A 21,006-nucleotide genomic window follows, 5' to 3' on the forward strand; every position below is an offset into this window, starting at 1 on the left:
TACTGGAAGCTTTTGCTTATGAATGAGCAAAAAATATTGCACAACAAGCTTGGTACGCAGAAATGATGGCGACGGGGTGTGTGCAAGGATCCGTGCTGCTGTTGTGATGAGGACGGCAGATTCTTGGGCGTCTCCGTCCCCCATTCGCCAGAGCAAAAGGGGCAGGAGGGATGCTTGCACGTCTGATTCCCCTGTGTCCAATTCCCCACCCGGTATGGGCAAATTTCCCCCATGGTTGGATGTTGTATGCCCAGTTGTGGGAGACACCCGTTGCACCCCACACACACCTCACACCCCTGCCCCATGATCCATTTGGGAATTGGCTTGAGGGGATGAAAGAGGCTCGTTCTATCCCCTTGAGCCTACCTCCAGATGGATCACGGGGCGGACTGTGGTGGCAAGGACTGTGCATATCCCCGGGAACATGTGGCGCACCCTACCCAGGGACGGCACGACCAGCGGCTCCCCAAGTGCTTGCCGGCACGGGTTTATTTCCCCTGCCGATGGAGCCCAGCTGGGCTAGAGCAGCAGGTTTTTTGCCGTCTTGCCTTGCGACTCTGGCAGCAGGGAAAATTATCCACAGAGCCCGCCACACACCATGATAATCAACCGTTGTGCAGAAAAACAACCCTGCAAACCGTGGGGGGCGGAGCTTGGCAGCCATGAAGCTGGTAAGAATTTTCTAATTCTTCTGCAGACAACTGCATGAACGTTATAATTAAAGCCCTGAGGAAGAACGCAACCACGTTTCAAACGCGTAGGCACCTGGCACTTTAATAAAACTTTTACTAATATTATTGTTGAAGATTACTTGGTTCCACCCTTGCATTTGGCTATTTTTTACTCTTCCAGAAACTGCAAGGAAGCAGATTTCAGCTACACATTAGAAGAAACTTCTCAATGAGGAGAGGTGTTTGACAGCAGAACAGTCTGCCGGGATCATAGAATAGCAGAGATGGAAGGGGCCTACAAGGCCATTGAGTCCAACCCCCTGCCCATTGCAGGAATCTACCTTAAAGCATCCCAGACAGATGGTTGTCCAGCTGCCTCTTGAAGGCCTCTAGTGTGGGAGAGCCCACAACCTCCCTAGGTAACTGGTTCCATTGTCGTACTTCTCTAACAGTCAGTAAGTTTTTCCTGATGTCCAGCCGGAATCTGGCTTCCTGTAGGGAAAGGAACCTCTCTTGCAAGCTTGAGTCATTGCTGACTCCTAGAGGGACGCCTGCTTTCGCTGACGTTTTCATGGCAGACTTTGTAGCAGGGTGGTTTGTCACTGCCTTCCCCAGTCGCAGTTACCTTTCCCCCAGCTAGCTGAGTACTCATTTTACCGACCTCGGAAGTATGGAAGGCTGAGTCGGCCTGAGCCGGCTGCCTGAGAACCAGATTCCGCTGGGATCGAACTCAGGCCGTGGGGAGATTTTCGGCTGCAGTAACTGCCACTTACCACTCTGCGCCACACGAAGCTCGGTGGCTTCCTGTCACTTGAGCCCGTTATTCCGTGTCCTGCACTCTGGGAGGATCGAGAAGAGATCCTGGCCCTCCTCTGTGTGACAACCTTTTAAGGATTTGAAGAGTGCTCTCATGTCTCCCCTCCATCTTCTCTTCTCCAGGCTAAACCTGCCCAGTTCTTTCAGTCTCTCCTCAGAGGGCTTTGTTTCCAGACCCCTGATCATCCTGGTTGCCCTCCTCTGAACACGCTCCAGCTTGTCTGCGTCCTTCTTGAATTGTGGAGCCCAGAACTGGACGCAATACTCTAGATGAGGCCTAACCAGTGCTGAATAGAGGCAGTGGCTTCTCTTTCGCTGGCCATCTCTAGGCAACACCGGAGACGGAAGATTCCTGTACTGTGCAGGGGGTTGAATTAAATAACCTGCAAGGTCCCTTCCAAGTCTAAAACCGCATGCTTCTAAGCTATTGTTCTGAAAACAAACAGCGGCTCTCACCTGCCAATCACTTGTTTCTCCAAACCAGGCCGGTCAATGATCTGGTGGGTGATCTTCGGGTCCGTCCCGTCGTAGGTAGCACCAATGCAAACGGACTTGTCCCACGACACTTCACCCCCGAAGCACCTGCCAGAGTGGACACATCTTTTTTGAACTGGTCAAGCAGGTGACCAAAAACCGGATCCAGAAACACATTTTAGATTGAGATACATACAGGAGAGCGTGAATTGAGAGAGATGCTATAAGAACGGAATTAGGAAGCCTTGACTCATTTCAGTATCACACCCACCCAACCTGCTGAGTCTGTCCTGTTGTTGGAACGCTGTGCTTCAAGTCTTTTGCCCGGGATCATTCACACACTTCATCCTAAGTACTGACCAAAGTTCAAAGGCACAGAAGTAATGGGAAGGGCTACCTGTTTTCTGTGCCTACCTACTTCCGAACTGATCTAAATGAATAGCAAAACCAACAAAAGTCAACCTGGAGAATTTGGGCAAACGAAAAAGATTAAATGCTTTAAAAATAGGGGTGGGCAACTTTGGGAGCTCCAGGGGCCATTTTTTGCCTCCTGACCCTTCTGAAAAAAAATAACACATTTTAAATAGCCCCTGTAGCAGCTACAGAGCACCCAAAAGGGTCAAAACAGCCTACAAAGAAGCTATTTTTGATCCTTTCGGCACTAAGTAGCTGCTCCAGACTAGGAGATGGCTACTAGGAGGAGGCCTTTCTCTGTTGTGGCAACACGGCTGTGGAATGAGCTCCTGAGAGAGGTCCGCCTGGCGCCTACACTGTATTCTTTCCGTCGCCAGCTGAAGACCTTTTTTATTTTCTCAGTATTTTAACACCTAATTTAACTTAAAATTTAAATTTTGCTGTTTTAATTCTGCATTTTAATCCTATATCAATTTCTGCGGTGTGGTTTTATCCCGGTTGTGCTTTTTATATTGTATTTTGTACTTGGGTTTTTAGATTGTTGGTTGTTTTATTATGTTCCGCGTGGTTTTAATTTTTGTGAACCACCCAGAGAGCTTCGGCTATTGGGCGGTATAGAAATGAAATAAATAAATAAATACAGACAACATTCCCCATCCCAAAAAAAATTAGGTAAATTTGGGGGGGCAGCAGGGACTGTACATTACCCACCCCTGCTTTGAAATCTCGTTTTAGCTAGTTCAGGGGGAGGGAAACAACTAAAGATTAGTGTCATGGAAGACTATGAACGGCTTCCCTAGTTCCAGAAACTCTTATCTTCAGCACGGTTTGTTTTTTGTTTAGGTTTCTCTTTGCTTTATTTCACTCCCCCTAATAAGAGATTGTAAATATATACATTAAGTACATGTCTCCTTGGTTATTTAGTTTTATTATTTATTTATTTCATTTCTATACTGCCCAATAGCCGGAGCTCTCTGGGTGGTTCACAAAATTTAAAAACATTCAAAGTATAAAACAACAGTATAAAACCATACTATAAAATACAATATAAAAGCTCAACCAGATACCGTATTTCTTCGATTCGAAGACGCACTTTTCCCCCTAAATAAACAGCTCTAAAAATGGACTGCGTCTTAGAAACGATGGCGTCTTAGAATCGAAGCAATACGGTAAGAGGAAAAGAGGAAGCTCCTGCAGCAGCCTCGAGCCATGCGAGTGAGGAGGAGCTGGGAGGGTAAGCGCCAGGGTTTTTTTTAGGCAAATTTATTCGTAAGTCCCATCGATTTCCATGGGACTTACTCGCGTGTCGTCGTCCCCTGGTGCACAGACAAGTAAAGAGCGGGACTGGAGAGTTAAGTTTACTCTTTGTTTCAACGCCTCCCCCCTTCTTCCCGTGCAAACGGCAGTTTCTTCTCTCAGAGGGAAAAAAGAAAAGGACAAAACCGTTAGAAGAAAGCGCGGAGGGGGGGAGGAGGTTGGCTGGGCAGTAAGGGAAGTATTTCTTTGATTCTAAGATGCCCTTTTTTCCCAAATAAACATCTCTAAAAATGGGGTGCGTCTTAGAATCGAAGAAATACGGTAAAAACAGCAGCAATGCAAAATTACAAATTTAAAACACCACGTTAAAATTTATTTATAGACTGTTAAAATGCTGGGAGAATAGAAAGGTCTTCACCTGGCGTCTAAAAGCATATAATGTAGGTGCCAAGCGAACCTCCTTAGGGAGCTCATTCCACAGCCGGGGTGCCACAGCAGAGAAGGCCCTGCTCCTGGTAGCCACCTGCCTCACCTCCTTTGGCAGGGCCTCACAGAGAAGGACCCCTGAGGATGACTATTATTATTTTATTTATTATTATTATTTATTTATATAGTGGGAGGAGGCTTGGAACACAGGGTAAAGGAGAGTGGAATAATGGACTATTTTGTACTAACTCATATGCAGTTAACAAAGAAGTACCGCTTTGCTTTCATATGGGCTAGAAATGTATACACACAATCTTAGCTACCCATGCAAAGTCTGCATGAGATGGAAGCTGAGCTCTTAGTTAAGACCTTTGAGCCTTTTAGTTGGGGTTCCACAGGGCTCGGTGCTTGGCCCGTTGTTGTTTTCTTTATATTTGTTGTCCTTGGGCAATCTTATTCGATTTCATGGCCTCCAATATCATCTGTATGCTGATGATACAGATTTCATCTCCGGAACGTTCTCCTGACGTTCAGGATCGTATCTCGGCTTAGATGCTTCATTGTCGTTTGAAACTTAATACGGCAAAGACAGAATTGCTCGTTTTCCCTCCCAATCCTTCCCCCCATCTTTTATTTTCTATTGCTGTTAATAATGTTACACTTACTCCAGTTGAGGAAGCTCATATTCTTGATTTTATATTCGACTCCTCACTCTCCTTTACTCCTCATGTTGAGGCAGTAGCTAAGTCCTGATGTTTTTTCTTGTATAATATTGCCAGGATTCGATCATTTTTGTCTGTCTCTTCTGCCAAGACTCTTGTTCATGCATAGGTTATTTCTCGGTTGGACTACTGCAACCTTCTCCTGACTGGCCTTCCTTCTTCTCACATCAGTTCATTGGTTTCTGTTCACCACTCTGCTGCTAAGATCATCTTCTTGGCTCATTGCTTTGACCATGTCACTCCACTCCTGAAATCCCTTCATTGGCTCCCAGTTCACCTCAGAATCCAATATAAGCTTCTCCTGTTGACCTACAAAGCTTGTCATAGTCTATCTCCTTCCTACCTTTCTTCCCTCATCTCACACTCTTGCCCCGCTCGTGCTCTTCGCTCATCGAATGCCATGTTTCTCACCCGCCCAAGGGCCTCTACTTCTCTTGCTCGGCTTGGTCCATTTTCTCTCGCTGCCCCTTATGCCTGGAATTCTCTTCCAGAGCATTTGCGGACCACGAGTTCAATTACTGTTTTTAAAGCTCAGTTGGAAACTTTTCGTTTTTCTCCAGCTTTTAGAACTTGACTTTGTTCTTACTTTCACACAATTAGTTTTAGTGTCCCCTGTGCCTATTTGGTGCATTCTCTTCCCTTTCTTACTGTTTTCTTATGATTTTATTCGAATATAAGTCTATGTGGCAGGGCGTTGCTGTTTTATTCTTTTACTATGTACGGCACCATGTGTATTGATGGTGCTATATAAATAAAAAAATAAAAGAATGAGACCAGTGTTGGATCCTGGAATGGATCTGGTTTTACTTTATTCCATTGTTTTAAAAGTGCCTAATGGCATAAAGAAATATGAAGAAATGCTTTCTAAATGTCAAGACCACAGCTGGACAATTATTGAATTATTGGCATGAGACGATTTTTCAATTAGTCAATTAGTGGCTGGGATGACTGTACAGTTTTTGCCCTATATATATGACTGTGTTTTGTGTTTTACCCTCCATCTTTACCCCATCTGTAATGCTGCTGCTGTGTAACTGATATGAACGTTGTGAGTATACTTGTGAAGCTGTAACTGATTTAACCAACTGAACTTCTATGCCAGTAAAGGCTTTGTTTTAACTTAAACAAAGTATTCTTAGCCTTCTTTTGAGTCTATTGCTGCATTCCTGCTGAGAGACGCTTCTAACTCTGCTTATCTCGGAAGAGTTTAACTTCCAACAACCAGGGTTAGTTCTGCTGTCCCAAGTCAAGGCCCTTGCAAACAGACTCTCTCCACTTCCTGCTAAATTGTTCTGTTACCTTCAAGAATCACACACACACACGCGCCACCAAAACGCAGCCAAGCTACCAAGGCTTGGTACAACCCTTGCATACTACCCAGAACCATCCACAAGAGAAAAGGTCCAAGCCCCAACGCTCTGTACATACCGGATAACGAAAGCCAGAGTCTCCCGAGGCACCTCCCTGTTGAGAAAGAAGCGCAAGCCTTCAAAGAGCTTCTTCTGCTTCTCCAGGGCTTCCTGCTCCTTCTGCCGGGTCTCCTGTTGTTCTGTGCTTTCCTGGGGGGGGGGGGGGGAAGGGAAGCACCATGAGGCAGGCCCAGTTTCTGTGGTGACTCTTTTTTTCACACTATAATTAGGGAAACCTGAGAAAGTCCCCAATCCTGAGCTTGGAAATCAACAGCTGAGGTGAAGAGAAGTCAAAAGGAGGGGTGGGCTTCAGAAACCCCCAAAGTTCTTCCCCAGCTTGGATTAAAATCCAAACTGAAGAATTAATTCCTAGCTTCCTCGCCCATTTTTTTGTGGGAGCAGCAGTGAAACACAGGAAGTGTCATGTTTCTCAAAAAACTTCCTGCCTTCTTGGGAGACAATGACGAGGCCTGCTAAGCAATCCACAAAGTTTTATTTAAGCAATCAACATCTCTTCCTGCCTGTAGAGAGTCTAATTTCTTGGAACTTTCTCCTAGGCAAAACTATGCAAACTAAGCGAGACAATTGTCTGTTCAAGAAGAATGGAAAGCCTTTTCCCTAGACACATTAATTTCAGAGAGACTAGTTCTGAGGCAGCTTCTGATGGGACGAGAGCCAGGCTGAGTTTCTCTTGCCTTCCTTTAGCTCTGCCCGTTTTAGCCTGAGTGGTACTCTAAGATCGGCTAACCTGTCGGTGCTCTCTCCTTCGGAAGAATGTTGGCTTCCCTCTGACTGTATTATTTGCCCTTGACAAGATAAACTGGAGAGTTCACCACCAGCTGGTGAAGAGTTCGTGAGAGCTTTCGCTCCCACTTCAGAGTCTGATTCTGATTGATTACCTGAAACACCTTCTTCCAAACTGGGGGAGCAGGGCTAGACATGACAGGAAGAAGAGAAGTGGGATATCCTTCACTGCCCTTGGTAACAGCAGTCCAGAGCCCAAGCCAAAGGCTGACGGGTGATTTAGTTCTCCCAAGGGTGCTATAACTGGCCACAGCCCTCAGGAGAACTAAATCTCCCATGTGGGGGCGGGGTGAGACTTTTGTTTTTTCTGATTAACAACTTGCCAAAATTCATAAATTTCTTCTTTCCAGGATGGGAAGAACTTGGAGATTAAAAACATTCTAATGTAAGAGAAATCAAAACAGACAGATCTGTTCATCCAGGCACAAGGCTTTGACTGTCTAGCTCTTAAAAGTCTAGTTCTGAATTCAACCATGGTTGTGGTGCTGAAATAGGGCTGTCACCTGTCACAGACACCACTACGCTGATGTCGCTGAACTGTGCCACCTAGAGCATCCAGGAAGTTGGCACCCTGCTGAATAGGCTTGTTTCACTTTTTTGTCCTCCAATATGCACCCAAAAACTCAAGCTATTTTTTTATATATGTAATGGGCTGACTGGCTCAAACCGGCTGAGTCCTTTGAGATGTAAGTTTACAGCCATTGGGAAGATGGGTTCAGCTACGAAGAATTTTTATTTATTTGCTGGCTAGACAACTGACATTAGGAATGGAGGCTATCACATGATCTTCCAAATTATTCTGATCTTCCAAATTATTCTAAGTTAAGCTAGAAAGAAATTCTAGAAATTCTGAGAGTGCCGTGGACTGCAAGAAGATCAAACCAGTCCATACTCCAGGAAATAAAGCCAGACTGCTCACTTGAGGGAATGGTATTAAAGGCAAAACTGAAGTACTTTGGCCACATAATGAGAAGACAGGATACCCTGGAGAAGAGGCTGATGCTAGGGAAAGTGGAAGGCAAAAGGAAGAGGGGCCGACCAAGGGCAAGATGGATGGATGACATTCTGGAGGTGACAGACTTGACCTTGGGGGAGCTAGGGGTGGCGACAGCCGACAGAAAGCTCTGGCGTGGGCTGGTCCATGAAGTCACGAAGAGTCGGAAGCGACTGAACGAATAAACAACAACAAAGCTAGAAAGGGATCACCCAACACTAGCAACCATTCCAGTTAAATCGCCTGCTTTTGGACTTGCCCTCTCAATCCCTTACCATGGACTGCAGCAGTGACTCGCACCACTCACCTCCACATTCCCAAGAAAAGCCAGTAGGAAGGCACTTTGCAGCAGGCCCCAGGCACAGGTGTGCTAAAGGTGGGGCATCTTTCCCCTCCCCTACTCTGGGATCCCACATGGAACACTTACTCCCTCCACAGGGAACTCATCCACTTCTGCTTCATCCTCTGGGTTCGATGCTACCACTCGGGCCAGGCTGGCGCTGAGAGCTGACAGTTTCTGAAAAGAAAAGGAAGACCAGCAATTAACAAAGGCTTCATTATCCTGGGGCTAACTAGTGTCAGGTATACTGAGAGTTGTAGCCCAAAACATACGGAGGGCACCAGGGTGGGCGAAGGCTGAACTCAAGTGTGCAGGTGAAACAGAAGAGGAAGGTGTTAGCTTTATTCCCTTGGGAAACAAGTTTGGGGGCAGGCTGTGGAGCGGAATCAGAGGTGTACAGCCATGACACTAAAGATCCACGCAGCACAGGACACCGGGACTCAGTGGAGGTGCACTTTGGAGAGCTCCTTTAGACTTCTGGCTGGTTCGGATTGAAACCCAGAGTGGATTCAGCACCCCACTGACATCGGAGCCACCAGCCTCCACTCCCGGCATGCTCACCTCCATGTAGCTCTCTGACTCCAAGGCGTAGGACTCGCCATCCTCCGGCTTCAGCTCTATAGAAGCTTGGCCTTCAATCTAAGAAACAGACAGACGGAGATGGTCTGGTTTCCTCAGCATGAATTTAACACACACTCCAAGCACAAGGGGGAATCTTCAAGGATCTGTCTAATTCCCCCCTTTCCCATTCTCCGTTGGGGTAGTCTGTTCCTTTTTATGCCTCACAAGCAAGTCAAAGCTTCTCTCCAAATCAATCTTCCCACCAATTCAAGGACCGCCTTTGCCCCACCTGAACCTGCCCACGTGCTTCCATCTTCATTTCCTCTACTCTATTGTGGGGCCCTTGGGTTTGGGGTTTTATAAGAGGCAGGGTCCATCTGGGGCACCCAGGCTGCAGAACTCTTGTCCTGAGGTTGGCCAGCTGGCCCTCTTCTTTTACCAAAACACACGAGGGCTGCAGTTGATAATAATCAAATGTCAGGAATGCCAACAGGCACACAACTGCGTAACAATTTTAACAATATAATCAAACAGTGGTGATATTCAGAGTCCAAATAATGACTTCTACTTTATATAGTGCTTTCAAATAGAACAATTCAAGTATGCAAAATTATAAAGATGACAACACAAGGCAAAACAAGGCAGTAATTGCTTCCTGTGACACCACACTGACAACAAAGGTCCGCATAGTTAAAGCAATGGTATTCCCCGTAGTAACCTATGGCTGCGAGAGCTGGACCATAAGGATGGCTGACCGAAGGAAGAGAGATGCTTTTGAACTGTGGTGTTGGAGGGAAATCCTGAGAGTGCCGTGGACTGCAAGAAGATCCAACCAGTCCATACTCCAGGAAATAAAGCCAGACTGCTCACTTGAGGGAATGGTATTAAAGGCAAAACTGAAGTACTTTGGCCACATAATGAGAAGACAGGATACCCTGGAGAAGAGGCTGATGCTAGGGAAAGTGGAAGGCAAAAGGAAGAGGGGCCGACCAAGGCCAAGATGGATGGATGAGATTCTGGAGGTGACAGACTTGACCTTGGGGGAGCTAGGGGTGGCGATGGCCGACAGAAAGCTCTGGCGTGGGCTGGTCCATGAAGTCACGAAGAGTCGGAAGCAACTGAACAAATCAACAACAACAACAAAAAAACTTTGGCAAGAAGATATAACGACAGACTAATATACTGTGTTATTAATTATGACAGGATTCCGGTTGTCGATCTTTTCCCGTTTCGTCAGTTCATTTCAGACTTCCTCAGACGTATATTTTTTCACGTCTGCCAATAAATAAACAATACTTAAGTAAATAAACTGGCTGGGTGACAAAATTAACTTTCAGAACAAACATCCAAAAAAGATTGTTCAAAAAGTCACACAGATTCCATCATATGGATTACACGTGGACAAACGCACTCACCACCGCGTGCCGTCAAGAGCCGTGGGGGGTGCCGACAAGAGATAGTACTCCCTAAGTTGCTTCCAGCTACCAGATAGGGAAATACTTTCTACATAATAAGAAGAATTCTTTAGCTGTCTAGTGAATTTATGGAGACCTACTACGGAGGAGAGTTAAAAACATCAACCCTTATGCCCCGGTTGAAAATTCGTTAGCTTCCAAGCAGCGAAGAAACGGTCCATCAGCTGATCTCGCTCAGGCTTGTTCATTAGTATTATATATATGAGGCTTAAAGGTACAGGAACAATAACATAGCAAGTAAGTATTTATTTATTTTATTTAAGGATTTTAATGCCGCCATTCAGCCAAAAAAGGCTCTCATGGCGGCTTACAAAAGTATTTCTTGACAGTCCCTGCCATAGTCGTGTTAATGAAAGTTGATGCTCAATCAAGCCAAATTGGTCCTAATTAATGCAGGTTGATGCTCAATCATGGATTCACTTTCCAAGAAGAGATTATAATAATAGGCTAACGTTTAAGCCATGAGGATGTACTGTGTTAAGTTTGAAGATCCATTCGGCTTCTTTTCTTAAAAGAATGTTGTCATGGTTATTCCAATTATTTTTGTGCGGATATATTCTTTCTATAACAAAAAAACGGAATTCATCATATCCGTGAGCCTTTTCAAGGAAGTGTAGAACCACTGGTGCATCTGCTACTCTATGTTTTAATTTGGAACGGTGCTCCAAGATGCGTATTCGAATGTTCTGTGAGGTCTTGCCAGTGTAAAGAAGCCCACAAGGACAAAGCCCTATGAAGAGAGACTGAAAGAACTGGGCATGTTTAGCCTGGAGAAGAGAAGATTGAGGGGAGACATGAGAGCACTCTTCAAATACTTAAAAGGTTGTCACACAGAGGAGGGCCAGGATCTCTTCTCGATCCTCCCAGAGTGCAGGACACGGAATAACAGGCTCAAGTTAAAGGAAGCCAGATTCCGGCTGGACATCAGGAAAAACTTACTGACTGTTAGAGCAGTACGACAATGGAACCAGTTACCTAGGGAGGTTGTGGGCTCTCCCACACTACAGTCATTCAAGAGGCACCTGGACAGCCATCTGTCAGGAATTCTTTAGGGTGGATTCCTGCATTGAGCAGGGGGTTGGACTCAATGGCCTTGTAGGCCCCTTCCAACTCTGCTATTCTATGATTCTATGATTATGTAAATCACCCATTTGGTTGCACAGTTAGAAAAGTGATGCAATTTGAAGAGCCGTTGGTCTCTGGGGTGTTCAAATATCTTGGTTTGTAGGCGTAAGTGTGCAGACTGAGCATCCCCCACATTTAAAATGACAATATACCGTACTGGCTGAAGCATGGGGTGGATCAATGTCAGAATGAACCAATAGATCTCGCAAATTACTAGTGTGTTTTAATCCGATTTGAGGTGCAGCACCACACGCTGGTAAATGCCTTACAATGTGCCAATGCTTCTTTAGTATCTTCATAATTGCATGTGCCAAATGCGAATAAGTAAGAGAGCACGTAATCCTATTTACAGGATTGGGCTCCTGATTCTGCAGCAACATCGCCCATGGAACCATGACCGCTCTCCTCTCTGCATTATTGATGACAGAACTGGGTCCATGAGTTGCTGTCTCATCAACAATTTGGTCTTCGCATATTCCTCAGGATGTGAAGAATTCCTTTTTAGAATTCCTTTTAAGAATTCCTTTTAAGTCCAAAGGGTAGACTAGTTCGTAACTGAGGTGAATGGTGAGATGAAAAATGTAGAAGTGAATTTCTATCTGTTGGTTTGGTATACGCTTTGATAAATAACCTGTCTAGCTCACGGTATACCATTGTGTCCAAAAAAGGAATCTGTGATTCATGCATATAGAAAGAGAATTTAATGTTATTGTGAATGGTATTAATCCATCTGAAAAACTCTTGCACTCTGGATTCACTGGAAAAAATCAAAAATATGTCATCTATGTAACGTTTGTAAAAAGAAAAAAAAATCCTCATAAAAGGGTGTGACTTTTTGAACGTTCTTTTTTGGATGTTTGTTCTGAAAGTTAATTTTGTCACCCAGCCAGTTTATTTACTTAAGTAATGTTAATAAATAAACATTATTTATTTATTAAATAATGAAAAAAAATTGTTATTAATAAATTATTTATTATATAATGAAAAAATAGTGAAAGAATATACGTCTGAGGAAGTCTGAAATGAACTGACGAAACGAGAAAAGATAGATAACCGGAATCCTGTCATAATTAATAACACAGTATATTAGTCTGTCGTTATATCTTCTTGCCAAGGTTTTACAGGAAGCAATTATTGCTTTGTTTTGCCTTGTGTTGTTATCTTTATAATTTTGCATACTTGAATTGTTCTGTTTGAGAGCGCTATATAAAATAGAAGTCATTATTTTGACTCTGTATATCACCACTGTTTGATTACATTGTTAGAATTGTTACGCAGTTGTGTGCCTGTCGGCATCCCTCTTCTTTTACCGACATCACTTTAGAAGAGGGCTGAGGAACCTGGAGGCCTCGTGGCCAGCTTTGAGGAGCCCTGTCCCTGCCAGGGCAGCAAAAATCACAGCCATAAAGGCATGTGGGGAAGTGCACGCCCTGGCTGACAAGCAGAAACACACACCCAGAGACACAATTCTGCTTCCAAATAAGACATCACCACTACCCTTGGAATTTTTTGGGGGGGAAACAGCCAAAGATTTTTGCTCCTAAATGGATGCTTTAAATTGAGTCCGGGCGGGGGAGTGTTCTTCTAGACCAAAACATGGAAAACAAATATATTAATTAATAAACAAAAGAAATTCTAGCTGCACCACCAGGTGCTCCTTAACTTGAGACTTACACGCACAGGGCAAGATCTTAAGACACAAATAGGACAAGGGTGCTGAATAAGGAAGGGCCGCTCTCCTCCGCTAACTTTTTCCAGAGCAACTCTTGATTGGGACAAACATTATTCCAGGGTGCTACTACAAGACCATGCTCCCCCACCCTCTGCGTCCATTTTATTCGCAGCCGCTGCGGGTGGGAAGGACAAACCCAGGGAGAAAGCAGAGACGGTCTCGGAAAGAGCATCCAGGAGTCTCACCAGCATCTTCAACCCCCAACCCACTTGACCTCCACTGTCCCATGCAGAGGCGCCTCGGCCGGCCCTTGGCTCCCTTCTCCCTGCCAACACCATTGCCCTGTGCCTCGGTTTCTCCTTTACCGCCCCTTCTGGCTGGCCTCCGGCTACACTGTTCTGCCAGGCTCAACTGCTTTCCTCTGCATTGCTCTATGCCATGCCTCCACAACCAGGTGTCCTCCAGATGTTGCGCTACAATTCCCATCATCCACAGCCAGCATGGCCATTGGAACTGGCCATGGGAGTTGCAGTACATCTGGAAGACACTTGGTTGGTGTGACCCGTGTGATGCATTTTCCTGCAGCCGCAAAAGAAGAGTCCAACGCAAGAGGCCTACTAGTATCCCCACCCCGCCCTCCAGTCTTCTTAATTAATTTATTTTATTTATTACATTTATATCCCGCCTTTTTTCCTCCAAGGAACCCAAGGTGGCATACATAATCCTCCTCCTCCCCATGTTATCGTCACAACAACAACCCTGTGAGGTAGGCTGGGCTGAGAGTTTGTGACTGGCCCAAAGTCACCCAGTGGGTTTCCATGGCCGTGTGGGGACTAGAACCCGGATCTCCCGACTCCCAGTCCAACGCTCTAACCACTACACCACACTATGCACATAGTTCCTTCCAGGAGTGAGGATCCCTTGCCTGCCCCCGGCTACTTCACTCACCTTTGGGGGGTAATGCAAGTTGAGGGACTGGTAGAGGCGGAAGTTGACAAAGCCAAGGAGAGTGGTGTAGAACTCGGTGAATGTAGCCATCACCCTGTAGTCCACATCAGTCGGGTGCTGGAAGAAGTCAGTGAAGTCAACGAGGCAATAGGGTCATGCACAAGCTTCCCCGCTTTTATAAACTCCCAATTCTACGTCCATGCAGAAATTTTAAATACCTTCTTCACCGCTGTCACAGCGTGCGCATGCACACACATTGAACAGAAATGGAACCTCCATGTGCAAAGGCAGTGAACCTCAGGATACCAGCCGCTGGGGTGCAACCACAGGAAAAGTACTCTTGCCTGAGTGGACTTCCCAAAGGCCTTGTGCTGGCTGGCTAGACCTACAACAACACTCCCTAACCAGGCACCCTCCGTATGTGTTGGAACACAACTCCCATCACCCCCAGCCAAACAAAGTAGATCCAACAAGCCTGAAGTCTGCCCACCCCGTGGTATAGACAATACTGAGACTGGTAGACCAATTGTCTGACTTGGGATGATGCCGCTTCCTATGGTCCTAGGCTTTAAAGACTAATTCCTCCAAGGCTCTGCATTGCTTCTGACAAGATAGGAATTTGCCCCTTCTGCTACGATCAACATCTGAGGCTCTCCTTTGAGTGCCTCTTTCAAGGGAGGTTCGGAAGATGGCAACAAGGGAGAGGGCCTTCTCGGTGGTAGCCCCTGCCCTCTCCCCCAACTGTGCAAAGCTCTCCTCACTGGGGCACACCTGGCACCAGCACTGTCATCTTTTTGGCTCCAGGTTAATTTATTTATTACATTTTTATACCGCCCCATAGCCGAAGCTCTCTGGGCAGTTTACAAAAGTTAAAAACAGTGAACATTAAAAACAAATAAGCAAACTTTTAAAGCAGAAAAACAGCAATATCATTTAAAACAAGTATTCTGGGGACAGTTAAAAACTCAGCATATGTTGTTAGCTGCCTGGGGAAAAAATCTTAACCTGGCGCTGAAAAGATAACAATGTTGGCTCCAGGTGAGCCTCATTGGGGAAATCATTCCATAATTGAGGGGCCACCACCGAAAAGGCCCTCTCCCTTGTTGCCATCCTCCGAGCTTCCCTTGGAGTAGGCACTCAGAGGAGGACCTTAGATGTTGAGTGCAGTGTACGGGTAGGTTCATGTCCGGAGAGGCGTTCCCTCAGGTACTGTGGTCCCAAGCTGTGTAAGGCTTTATAGGTTAAAACCAGCACCTTGAATTAGGCTCGGAAACGTATAGGCAGCCAATGCAAGTGGGCCAGAATTGGTCTTGTATGTTCAAACCTTCTGGTTCCGGTTATCAATCTGGCCACTGCATTTTGCACAATTTGCAGCTTCTGAACCGTCTTCAAAGGAAGCCCCACGTAGAGCGCATTGCAGTAATCTAGTTTGGAGGTTACCAGAGCATGGACAACTGAAACTAGGTTATCCCTGTCCAGATAGGGGCGTAGCTGGGCCACCAACCAAAGTTGGTAGAAGGCACTCCCCATGCCACCGAGGCCACCTGAGCCTCAAGGGACAGAGATGGTTCTAGGAGAACCCCCAAGCTACGAACCTGCTCCTACAGAGAGAGTGCAACCCCATCCGGAAGGTTAAGACCTTCCTTTACTCCTACTCATATGACAGAGCTTTTAATGCCAGTTGTTTGATCAGGTCCCACATTTTTATTATTTTTTCTTAGTTGTTTTAAACTGTGTTTCTTTTTTTAAAAAGAATTGTTTGCTCAAGGTTTTACATTATGCTTTTAGTATGTTGCATTCTGAGTTGTAAATTCTGTCACCCACTTAGAAAGCTTTGGCTGTTGGGTGATACAGAAATGAAATGAAAGGGTTTTATACTTACAGGTTCATAATTACCCTAAGCATGTGCCTAGAAATGTAGCAGTGATAACAAATGTCATCCCAGGTGAAGGGTAACAAGGTCTCATCTTCATGTTTATGGCACAGGAAGGAAAAAAAATGGTCTCATTTCCATGTTTTATTTCCTCGCTTCGATTGGAGACGCCAGGTATTATAGTCAGACCTTGTTACAAAGAAGGTGTTACGGTCTTAAAAATATGTACCTGCAAACCCCGTGGCCTGCTGGTTGCACGCACCGACGTTAATCATTTGCAGCACCACAAACACACAGGGAGCATCCGGTAGCAACAGACAATGATGGGGCTGGTATGTAAAGCGCCTTCTCCCCTACCAACCTGCCCGGTCACTGAGGTCATCCGAGGCTCTCTGCTCCTGGCGGTTCCACACAGACCCATCCTCCAATTGGAGTCCACCAGGGGAAGAGCCTTCAGCGTGGTGGCCCCCCCTCCTGTGGAACTCCCTGCCTCTGGAGGTCAGGCAGGCGCCAACTTTGTACTCCTTTCGGCGCCTTCTGAAACGTCATTATTCCAGGGAGCCTTTCCTTATTGATCAGTCACGGTTCACTTTTAACTTTGCTTCTTTTAAAATATTTATTTATTTATTACATTTTTATACCGCCCAATAGCCGAAGCTCTCTGGGCGGTTCACAAAATCTATTTTAAAGTGTTTTATTCTGTTTTTTATTGTATTTTATCTTGCACACTGCTCCAAAATTTTGAACGGGAAGCGGTATATAAATATTGTAAATAAATAAATAAATAATAAAATAAATAAAGCAGCATCAAGTAACGTGCCACAAAAGCAGACGCCTTATAAGGAGCCAGGCAGCCGGGCCATCTAGCCCTGTTCTGCTTGCACAGACAGGCTGTGGTTCGCCAAGGCTGTAGGCCAACCTTCCCCAACCTGGTGCCCTCCAGATGTGTTGGGACTGCAACTCCCGCCAGCATGACTTAAAGCGAAAGTCAGTGGATGTGAGTTTGACAGAACGTTTTGGATCTGATTCTTCCCCTGGAAAGTTTTGCACTGCTCTAAATTGCTGGGGAACTGATTTAGTACGACTATTTGACTTGCATTTCATAAACAGAATTTTAAAAAGCATGCCATTTCACTTTTACATAAAGTTTTTCCAATAGCCAAATGTAGTTGAATTGAAATATTTGATGGGGAGGAGAGAACAATAAAGGCCGTTTAGTCTGGCTAAAATGTTATACTCAAACAAATTATTATTTCATGCCTTTAAAACTTTACATTTTGGATTTGCCTGGATGTTACCTCCTCTCCTTTCAGTTGCCAAATTTGACTTGCACTGTGTATAGTTCTTATGCTACTAATTCATTTTATGAAAGCCTGCATTTATCAAAGCTGAACATCTTCTGCAGGAAGTTATAGCAGTGGGAAAATGTTCCTGCCCAATTCAACTGGCCGGGGTCTTTCTCAGCCCTGCTACCCAAAATCCTTTTAGGCGGCAATGTTGAGGCCTGAACCCAGGACTTCCTGCACGCAAAGCCAACACTCCACCATTAAGCTACAGACTCTTACAGGCTCTTTCAGGGCACATCAGTGGCCCGAAAGTAAGAAAAATCCGTTCTTCCCATTCAAAGATGCTTCCCTGCCTGCCCAGCTGGAGCGGAGGCTATTATTCAAGTAACTATTAACAAGCCTGGTGGGGTGTGTTACTACCACAAGCTGCTTTGAGGCATGACAGGACAGTTAAGTTATGCAAATAAACGAACAGAACTATCTGTGTCCATATAAACGGCCACATACCGGCTCCTAGCAATAGAGCAACACGCCTGGGGTCAATCGTTAATTCGGTCACCTTCACCTTGATTTTAAAGAGGTTAATGATTTTCAACCTAAGGGAATCTGGGCTAATCCAGGCAAACGCCAAGGACAAAGGCAGGTCAGCATGCAAAGGGAGCCGGGCACCTGGCCAAGACGCCCAAATTCTTTCCAGGCAAACAGCAGAAAGAAGGATGCATCCCAAGTGAAAGCCATGGAGTTAATCCGTTCAACTTCGACTAGATCAAAATATGGCAGCCAGGTGGGTCACCGGTACCCCTAGGGGTGACCATATTCCACCGATTTTAAAATCACTTCACTGGCTGCCAATTAATTTCCGGGCAAAGTATAAAGTGTTGGTTATTACCTTTAAAGTCCTACATGGTTTGGGTCCAGGTTACCTCTGGGATCGCCTTCTCCCGTACAATCTGCCCTGCACTTTCAGGTCCTCTGGGAAGGGTTTACTCCAGTCAGTCACAACTAGGCTGACAACTGTTACCCAGAGGACCTTTTTTATTGCCACCCCCAGACTGTGGAAGGGCCTGCCGGAGGAGAGCCGTCAGCTTAATGCTCTTTGTGAGTTTAAGACAGCTGTAAAGACTAGTCTCTTCCGGCAGGCCTATCCAAATGAATTTTAAACCTAGGAATTTTAAGATGCTCGAAATTGTTCTTTTAATATTGTATTGATTTTATATGCTCTTTTAACTAATTTTATGCATTATATTTTATTTAGTGTTGTTCCCCACCTCGATCCAGAGGGAGAGGCGGGTAATAAATAATAAATAAATAAATATTAATTATTATTATTATTTAATGAGGAAATCTCCAGAAAGCTGATGGCAGCAGCAGCAGCGGGGACCTCTGGGTGAAGGCGTCTCCCTCCCCTAGAGCCGGTTGAGAAGTGAAACAAGTGAGAGGGGAGAGAGAGGTGGAGAAGGGACCTTGCTGGACCAAGACCGTAGCCACAACTGGGGTGAGGCGAAGCCAAAAGTGTTTCATCCATTGATTGTATTTCTATCCTGCTCTCTGGCTATTTCCCAGGCTCACGTCACGTAGCGCGACGTCACTACGTTCAACATCTAAGGTCCTCCTCCGGGTGCCTACTCCGAGAGAGATGCGGCAACAAGGGACAGGGCCTTTTCGGTGGTGGCCCCCAGACTATGGAACGATCTCCCTGACGAGGCTCACCTGGCGCCAACGCTGCTATCTTTCCGGCGCCAGGTTAAGACTTTCCTCTTTGCCCAGGCATATGGCGGCACATCTTAAACACCCACATGTTTAGTTTTTTTAATTTTTTAACGGTTTTTAATGCTTTATTACACAGTATTTCTGTGTTTTAGAATTTTAAGTTTTGTATACTTGTTTTTATCTTAATTTTAGAATTTCTGTAAACCGCCCAGAGAGCCCTGGCTATGGGAGCGGTATATAAGTGTAATAAATAAATAAAATAAATAAATAATAGCGCAGAAGGGCTGCTGCCCTTTTTACCTGAGGGCCAAATTCATTTTCGGAGAAGTTCTCAGGGGACAAATTCCAGCAGTAGGTTGGGCAGAAGGCAAAACCATGGTTGTGGAGCCACCATGGTTAGGAACGGTTCACACGACACGCTAAGCCATAAAGTTTAGCTCAAAACGCTTAACCACTGTGGCTTAGCGTGTCGTCTGAACAGGATCAGTAACTAAGGCATTTCAGCTTTTTAGAAAAGGGAAAATGGTGCAAAAGCCAGCTAAGCATGAAATGTTTGGGAGTCGGAGGTGAGGCATGGCGTGGGTGTTGGTGGGTGCATGGCCTTCTGGGAAACCCAAAGGCCGGACTTGGCCCGCAGTCACAATCACATATGATATATTTGCAGTATTTACAGCTTGAGCAAAACATTTCCAGCTTCTACAAAATGTGGCAGCCAGATTAATAACTGGGACCAGAAAGTCTGAGTGTATAAGACCAATTCTGGCCCACGTGCATTGGCTGCCTGTATGTTTCCGAGGTGAGCCTGATTCAAAGTGCTGTTTTTCATAGAATAGTAGAGTTGGAAGGAGCGTCTAAGGCCATCGTGTCCAGGAAACCACCTTAAGACCTACCTGACAGATGCCTCTCCAGCTGCCTCTTGAATGCCTCTCAGGTGGGAGAGCCCACAATCTCCCTAGGTAACTGGTTCCATTGTCGTACTGCTCTAACAGTCAGGAAGTTTTTCCTGATGTCCAGCTGGAATCTGGCTTCCTGTCACTTGAGCCCATTATTCCGTGTCCTGCACTCTGGGAGGATCGAGAAGAGATCCTGGCCCTCCTCTGTGTGACAGCCTTTCAAGTATTTTTCTGAGTGCTAACATGTCTCCCCTCAGCCTTGTCTGAACCTATAAAGCCTTACACTCAGGACTGCAATACCTCTCCTGTCCTGAACATACCCGGACACTATGATCAACATATGGGGCCTTCCCTCCAAGGGAGGCTCGGGAGGAGGCAACAAAGGAGAGGGCCTTTTTGGTGGTGGCCTTCCAACTATGAAATGAGTTCCCCACTGAGGCCGGCCTGGTGCCAACATGGCCACCTTTTCAACACCAAGTTAAAACTGCCCTCTACTCCCAGGCATTTAATGGCATATGATGGGGCTATCTTGAACAGATTTATTACTGAAATTGCTCATTGAAATTGATTTTAGCTGTTTAAATTTTGCCTGTTAATTTTTTTAAAATGATGCTTTATTATAATGCTGTATTATGTAATGTTGTGGTTTGTATTTTTTGCAAGTTGTTGTGAACAGCCCAGTGACCTTCGGCTATTGGGCCGTATAGAAATTAAACAAACAATCATTATCACCATCCCTGTGCAGAGTGTGAATATTTCCACCAGGAGCTCTCTGGTTCAACACTGGCCATCACACAACCTTGATGTAAAATGGAGTTGGATGTGCCTGTTTTCCAAGGGGAGATGGCACGATTACAGGGGAAACATAGCGCAGGAAGTCATGCCTGTGCTGAAGAGGGTAAATGACTGGTACTCACATTGTGTGAGAAGGCGTACGGCGTTATCCAGGTGACAAGCTGCCCCATCACATCGGCCTGGTAGTAGATGCCTTTAATGGACAGGAACACCTGAAAAGAGAGCAGAGGGAACAGCTCAGCAGGTGGAACGCAGAAGGTAACCGAGAGCTTGGATTATTATTATTATTATTATTATTATTATTATTATTATTTTAATAATTTTTATTCATTTCCAACACT

The 21,006-nt window shown here is 45.4% G+C and overlaps 2 protein-coding genes across 3 annotated transcripts in view; both read right to left on the reverse strand.

The window, feature by feature from the left end:
* SF3A1 (splicing factor 3a subunit 1) overlaps nt 1-21,006 on the reverse strand; it is a 418,137-nt gene that overhangs the window by 362,106 nt on the left and 35,025 nt on the right. The window lies entirely within an intron of this gene.
* The window catches only part of PES1 (pescadillo ribosomal biogenesis factor 1), a 46,325-nt gene that overhangs the window by 10,291 nt on the left and 15,028 nt on the right, over nt 1-21,006 (reverse strand). For both annotated transcript variants that reach the window (XM_063144273.1, XM_063144272.1), the window contains exons 6-11: nt 20,788-20,877; nt 14,109-14,225; nt 8,889-8,966; nt 8,415-8,504; nt 6,209-6,339; nt 1,944-2,069 (exon numbers count right to left, since the gene is read on the reverse strand). In XM_063144273.1, the coding sequence (XP_063000343.1) occupies nt 1,944-2,069; nt 6,209-6,339; nt 8,415-8,504; nt 8,889-8,966; nt 14,109-14,225; nt 20,788-20,877 (632 nt within the window). The remainder of the gene's footprint in view (nt 1-1,943; nt 2,070-6,208; nt 6,340-8,414; nt 8,505-8,888; nt 8,967-14,108; nt 14,226-20,787; nt 20,878-21,006) is intronic.

The sequence above is a fragment of the Elgaria multicarinata genome, chromosome 18 (assembly GCF_023053635.1).
Source record: "Elgaria multicarinata webbii isolate HBS135686 ecotype San Diego chromosome 18, rElgMul1.1.pri, whole genome shotgun sequence".
In the NCBI taxonomy this organism is placed as follows: Eukaryota; Metazoa; Chordata; class Lepidosauria; order Squamata; family Anguidae; genus Elgaria; species Elgaria multicarinata.